General features: G+C 49.5%; 1 protein-coding gene across 1 annotated transcript; it reads right to left on the reverse strand.

The window, feature by feature from the left end:
- Positions 1–4,576: 4,576 nt before the first annotated feature.
- Positions 4,577–6,655, reverse strand: LOC123055195 (uncharacterized). Its single transcript, XM_044479176.1, has 2 exons — positions 5,443–6,655; positions 4,577–4,942 (listed from the first exon to the last, which is right to left on the reverse strand). Exon 1 carries the CDS (start codon positions 6,555–6,557, stop codon positions 5,616–5,618), a length of 942 nt encoding a protein of 313 aa, XP_044335111.1. The 5' UTR covers positions 6,558–6,655; the 3' UTR covers positions 4,577–4,942; positions 5,443–5,615.
- Positions 6,656–7,118: the final 463 nt, after the last annotated feature.

Raw genomic sequence — 7,118 nt, forward strand, 5'->3', positions numbered from 1 at the left:
TAGTGGTTCGTGTCTCAGCTTTCTAGAAAATTAATCCTAGTTTAAGCTTGAGAGTGTGTGCCCGCAAACCTTTTGCCAACAATAGTGCTTCAGTCTTTTAAACGCATGAACATATCACCTTTCCCCACTATATTGAAATGGAGCAAGTACGTACATAAGCAATTACTACTTGTTTCTTTTCAGTACCATGCTAGCTATCATCGATTTGTATTTTATCTCACTCTAGCATATGATTCTGGTCTAATCATGTGAATGGGTGGTAGTTTTATATCTCTGTTTGATTATTTGTTTGTGTAGAACAAAGTAAGGGACAAGCAGGCCACAACATCATTATATGTAGGATAATCCTGTAAAATACGGTCTTATACTCACATGATTGCGAACAATGAATAAAAAGTGTACTTCTACCCTGATTCAAATTATTCGTACGAAGGAATTTATGGGTAGAACGACCTGAAGATGCCTTCTGGTTTGTTGTCGATGGACCTTTCCACTCGGGCGTCCGGACCATCTCCCTTGCTAAAGGGCAAATATGTCATCATTTTGAGCTTATGCACATCCTCCTACACCGACAGCCATAAAAACACCCGTGCACTATGGCACATTAGATTTTTGTTTCTTCCATCTGAATGTGATTGCTAATTTTTCATTCATCAATTTGATTTTTTTTTACAAAGGGTGAATTTTATTGACTCAAAATGAAGCATCAAGAAGATACAAAACATGATGAGCCCACACCCGGCCTCTGCACAGCACACGGCCAACACCAACACACACAAATGCGCCGGCAACTAGCAAAGTCATAAGACCAAAGCTATGCTTAAGCGAGAAAAAGGAAAAAAGTCTCAAAGCAATCAGATGCACAATCGTCAAAACTACAATAATGACCATATCTGTACCAACTATATCATAACACCACATGGATGACGAGGTCTTCAACAGCAACGCCTTCAAGAAAGGAGCGACGTTCATCAATTTGATTAGGCCCAGGGGTATCTATCCTGACTTTAATGGTACCGTGCACACGGCACATTGAAATGGATAATACTAGTTCCGCTTGCATGGGAAGTTTCATGAGATACTTGCCATGATACCCCCACCGCGAGAGGTTTAACACAAGTTCATATATTTTCCTCTTGATAACTTTTTGTTTTTGTGAATTTTCTTCTTGATTACTTTGTTGATAAACTTGAGGGCCTGCATGTCCTTTGGACGCACCAAGGAACCGTAAACACCGCCCACGCTGCATGTGCCGTGCGCTTTCGATTTGATTTCATCTGAGTTTGATTGCCAGTTAATTTCTTGTCGTCCATCTACATCTGTTGATGGAGGAGGTGACGCCGCGGATATGCACGCGATTTGGACTACTACCGCCGCTGCTTAGCTCGTTCACGCTGCTGCCATCGTCCGTACGCGTGGACTGTGGCGCTGTCAGTGTCCCGGGACGGCGACCTACGGCCGGCGCCGCTGGTATTTCTGCCGACACTCGACAGGGCAGGGAGGGAAAGAGACCTGTGTATACCGGTCAGCGACGACGGCGTCCAGCTCCATGTGCCGGCGTCGCCGTCGGACGGTGGTGGGCGCTTCATGAGCGGAGTATATCGTGTTTCACTCTACAGTTGCACGCAGGGAAAAAACTGCGCCAGGTTTATGATGCACAGGCACAGGGAGGTCTGAAGCGCGGAAGATTACAGGTAGCGTGCATGGCGTTGTCGTCGGCAGCGAGCTGAGCGTGGGTGTCTCTCTCTGTCACGGTATGGACATCGTAGCGAGCCAAGTCTACTGTGTACAGTGCTCTGGTTCAGTAGTCATTTGAAGTTTGTGGAATGAGTTTGACGTGCACGGCTGCTACATAGCCGAGTGATATATGACACGGCCGCATATCATCAACGCAAGCTCGTGAGGAGCTCCCGCTCTGTGTGCGCTCGTGAGGACCTCCCTTGACGCCAGTGACGGCTACGCGCCACCGTATATATCACATGATTCCGGCCCCCACGAAGGCGACAAGCCTAGCTAGGCCGGCGGTGGTGGGGGCGGCGGGCCATCGACGACGTGCGCTTCGCCCGATATGGCCCCTTCCGGATGCATCATGCACGCCGGCGATGCCTGACCAGCGGATGTACCTCGCGTCACTGCCCTGTTCCTTGCACTTTGCTCCCGCCGTCGCTCTCGCACGGACAGCAGTGTAGCACACACCACCAGAGTGGATAGGACACACAACAACTGCTAAATCTTTCTTATTTCAAATTGAAATCTTCATCACCCGTGCTGTACTTGGTAGGATTTGTACATCTCCACGTCACATATGCACATACCAGATGGCTGCATGCACCGCCCAGATGAAAAATCAGGTGTCTTCATTCTTTTCTAAAGAAAATGCAGAGAGGCCCACAGGCGCAAAAAGGTTACTCAACCATTCAAACAGAAACCCATACATACTGTATTTCACAGAGTATTGGCCGGATGGAAGTGGTTGTGCTTGTGGCGTCGCCATAGTAGTGCTCCTATGATTATGCAGGGTAGTGGAGTGCTAATTAATCTCTGATCCACCATTGTTTAGTGCTCATAATTGAAGCCTAGGGCAGCTAGTCCCCCTATTAGCCTCGACAAATCAAGATTTAAGAAATACCCACGGACAGAGACTGCCTAGCTAGATAGCTAGGTAGCTCCATCACTCCATGGCACAAACAGTGCGATTAACCATTAGACTGCTCACCTAGCTCCATGACACTAGCTATTTGACAGTGTGAGTAAGCAATAGGATTTGTCGCATCTTGTCTTGCAAGAGGCTATCCAGGAATTCAAGGGTGTAGTGTGGCAGCCTTTACAAATTTAGGTGCGTGTGGCCGGAGCAGAGCAGGGAGAAAACGATGAGGGGAATTCAAACCTGATCTGAGCTCAATTGATCTTTGGAATGCCAGTGGCAATGATATGTAGTTTTGCTCACCCCAACTAAAGAAAAAGGCAACAACTGGTTCGGACTTGGGACAATGACAGAAAGTGGTTAAACGACATCACTAACACAAAAGCATGTGAACTCCAAATGAAATTCATAGAATGGAGCAAGTAGCATACGACTAACCATTTATATACTCCTTGAAGATGACCTCAAGTACTAATTATAATCAGTACAAGTTTCACTGCATGGCAGGTATATGTTTGTGATTCTGCTGATGTCAAACTGAAAGCAATACTACAGGCTCCGGCCAGAGCAAAGTACAGAGTATACTTGTAGAAGTAATAGGCTAGATAGCTACAGAGTATCTGTTCCGGAATCTGGAAATGTTCTCTTGGCTTCATGTCTGAGCCAACAGAGATGCTACAGGTGTCACATGAGATTTTCGGCCTTTGCATTTCAGATGGACAGTCTCTGTCGAATCATTTTTCGCAGCTTGAAATTTTATTATCGGTCGTATATGCATGTAAAGAAATTGAACAGCAGGCATGTATGTGTGTGTGTGTATGTGTGTGTGTGTGTGTGTGTGTGTGTGTGTGTGTGTGTGTGTGTGTGTGTGCAGAAAAACAGGGCAAAAGCAATCCTTTCCTGATCATTGTCTGGCCAATTATTTTCTACTTCTTTCACCTCATTACCACTACATGATATGAATATAAGGTTCATTTGTCCACCTGAGCTGTTGATTATTCACTTCAAACAGTGACCTAGTGCAAAGCAACATAGAGCAGCTTCCATGTTGATAACCATGCCAATGCAATGACATGAAACAAGCTACCTGCCTTTTTGTCAAGTTTTCTTCCAAGCTTCACCAAACCAGCTATCATGCAGCATTGCTGATGGTTCAGTTCATGATCTGTTCTCGCGGCGAAGGGGTTCAGAGGCCACTTTCAGTAACCACTAGGGAATAGGGACACACACTCCCATCAGTGGTCATCTAAAAGAAAGGGCGGCTAATGGTATGATATTGACAGAAGTGGTCAAGCAACAAGAATCACGCACAGGGAAAAGCATGTATAATCTTGAAATAGAATCATACAGTAGGGTTCTAATCATTTTATCAGGTACTGATGCTTCTCTGCTTCTGTCATACTTGAAAGCAATACCACAGCAAAGTGCAGCGTATGCTTGTAAAAGTACTAGTATGGAAGCTTGATAGCTACAGACTATCTGTACAATGTTCTCTTGGCATCACTTCAGGACCAACAAATATGCTCCATGTGTCATTTCAGATTTGCATTGCAAACTTTACAGCTCAATAAAAACAGTCTCTGGTCCTCTGCAGTGCAAATCATTTTCCAGTAGTGGATATTTATTTGTCGTTGCATATGGAAGGAACACTGTGTGCGTGTGTGGGTGGTGAATGAGGGAGAACCATAAACAGCAGGGCAAAATCAATCAATCCTTTCCTAACCACTAGGTCTTGTCCACATGCAAGCAGAGGACCATATGGTCTGTGGCCTTTTCATCCATCATTAACCCTGTGCATCTAACATCTGCTGCCCATGCTGATGATTCACTTCAAACAGGGTACCTAGTGGCACAATGCTCCATCAACAACAGAATCAAAGATAGCCAATTGGACATGCCATGCTTGGCGGCAGAAGAAGTGAAGAAGTGACATGGACCAGTATGCTTGACACACATGCATGATACATACATACATACAGAGGCACACCATGTGGCACCAACAGTTTGTAATCACAAGCACACTGGCAGGAGTATTAGCACCATAATTAGCACTGTTGTAGTAATAACTAATAATCAGTACAAGAGCTGTAGTATGGAAAGCAGCCAAGAACAAATGCAGGTCCAGGCCACCAAAGGGGAATAGAACCACCCAAAATATTAATCATTAACAAGCAGGCATGCACCAAGCCACCAACCCAAACCATCATTTCAGCACATTAAGAGGTCAGGATCATCTCCAGCCAGCCACACTGCTAGTCCCACAGCACCACCCTCCAGAACATCCAGAACCTTCACAGGCTGCAAATTCCAACAAGCATGGAAACAAACTTGTCAATTTGTGGATGCTGCCACTTGGCCATACTACATGTCACTGTACAAACACACACATGTAACTTTCACAACAAAACAGCATAGACATAACCCTTTCTGACTGAAGATTCATCAGAAAGGAAATTCAGAAATTCACCAACAATTTTGACTCTAGCTAGAATCTATCCATCTCTCTTGAATGGATAGAGGAAGAAGAAGGGTCCAACTTAAGTGGTAAGCAATGGATCGTGTGTTGGATCCTAATGGCACCGAAAGGGAAAGAGGTGGACCGGGCTGCCAGAGCACGAGCCGACCATCCCTTTGCGCCAAAGCGGCAAGCGACAACTCACTCCGGCCAACAAGCAGTCCGAGCAATCAAGCAAGCAACCAACTTTTTTTACTTTTGAATTTTCATCGGCAGCAACTCACAAAATCGCCATTAAAACGGGGAAGCAGATCGAGATCGAGCTCTGGATTCGGTTAGTTACCTAAATGTGGTGCTTCTGACGAGCTCGCCTCTGCTCTGCTCCGGCGACCGGCACAGGGCACACCAAGAAGGGAAGAAGAAAGACTAATTTAAGGGGATATGATCTTTACACAACCGAGAAAATTTCGATTTGGATTGGTTTGGGATTTTTGGGTTGACGGTGGGTGGGTGCGATCATTGGTGCCGGCCGAAGGAGTTGTGGATCTTCTTGATGAAATCCTCCGACCGCTTGCTCAGCTCCGCCGCGCCGACGGATGGCTCGCGCGCCCTCGGCCGCGACGCAGGGGTCGGTGGCGGTGGCGACGAGCGCGGGGCCGGAGGGGAGGAGGTGGTTGAGGCCGGCGCCGTCGCCGGACGCGTCTTCTGCATGATGGCGTTCCACGTCGCGTCCAGGTCGTCGTCGCCGCCGTCGTGGTTGTTGTCGGCGCTGTCGAAGTGTTCGTCCGTGGGCGCGGTGGCCTTGCGAGGGGGCAGGGAGATCCCGCGCTCGAGGACCGCGCGTTCCCGAGCGGGCGCCAGCACCGGCGAGACGCTCCTGCTCGCGTCGGAGGTGGCGATGTGGGCCGACGCGGCGGCGGAGGAGGCGTCCTCCTCGGACTCCGTGGTGACGCACGACTCGCCGCCGCACGAGACAGGGGAGACGACCTCCTCCACCACCGCCGAGTCGGCACCCCCGTGCCAGCGCGACACGGGCGGGGGCACGCGGTACACCTCGGCCGGCGCGGCGGAGACGACGGCGGGGGCGGGCGCGAAGTCCACCCTACGCTTGACGGCGGCCAGCACGGCCTGCTCCGTCATGAGCAGAGGCGCCGCGGCGGCAGGTTGGTGGTGGAGAGGCGACGGTGCCCAGGGGTCCTTGTGCTGCTGCTGCTGTGCGGCGTGGAAGTGCTTGCTGTCGGAGAGCTTCCAGATGACGAAGATGATGACGTGCACGGTGACGAAGAGGTAGAGCTTCCAGAGGAAGGCGTCGGCGGCGGACACGAGCTGCGGCACCATGCAGGCGGCGGCGGCCAGCGCGGCCGACGCGAACGCCACCTTGGCCGCCAGCACCGTCGTCGCGCCCAGGCCCCCGCCGCCGCCCCCGGCGCGGAGCCGCGAGGAGTAGCTTCCCGACATGGCTGGCTAGCCGCTGGATCGAGCTGGTACGCCGGCGGGGACAGGAGTGGAGCGGCGCGGCGAGGAGTAAGGGAGGTGGTGGGCAGAGCCGGAGAGGGGGGTTGGCGGAGTGGAGATGGCGTTGGAGCGGGGCTATTTATGGGGGGGCAGAGCGGCGTCCATTTCTTTGGAAAAAATTAACTAAGTTAACAAATTTGGAAGTTTCACCGGAAATGAGATCGCGATCAGGGGTAGTTTGGAAGAAAATTACTCCGGTAATTTGGTGGTTCACATTCGGATAAGACCGGGATCATCCAGAATTAATTGATTAATTTTGGAACAAGGGCAGAAATGAGCACTTTGACCGGAAGAACTTCGGGTTACTGTCAAAAACAATCGTGATTGTGTGCTGACGGGCGATATGTTTCCATTTCTGCGGGACTGCACAGCGTCGATTCCCTGGAAAACCTACCACAACACCACCAAAGAAATCAAATCAGATCGGGAAAATATCATTGGCAATAATATGAATGTGCAGTTGTGCACTGCCGTCTATGGCACGCGCCCATCCAATTCCCTTGC

Source organism: Triticum aestivum, chromosome 2D, assembly GCF_018294505.1.
Source record: "Triticum aestivum cultivar Chinese Spring chromosome 2D, IWGSC CS RefSeq v2.1, whole genome shotgun sequence".
Lineage (NCBI taxonomy): Eukaryota > Viridiplantae > Streptophyta > Magnoliopsida > Poales > Poaceae > Triticum > Triticum aestivum.

Bases quoted from the DNA above. Each gene is read 5' to 3' on its own strand.
- LOC123055195 (XM_044479176.1), bottom strand. From the start codon at position 6,557: ATGTCGGGAAGCTACTCCTCGCGGCTCCGCGCCGGGGGCGGCGGCGGG.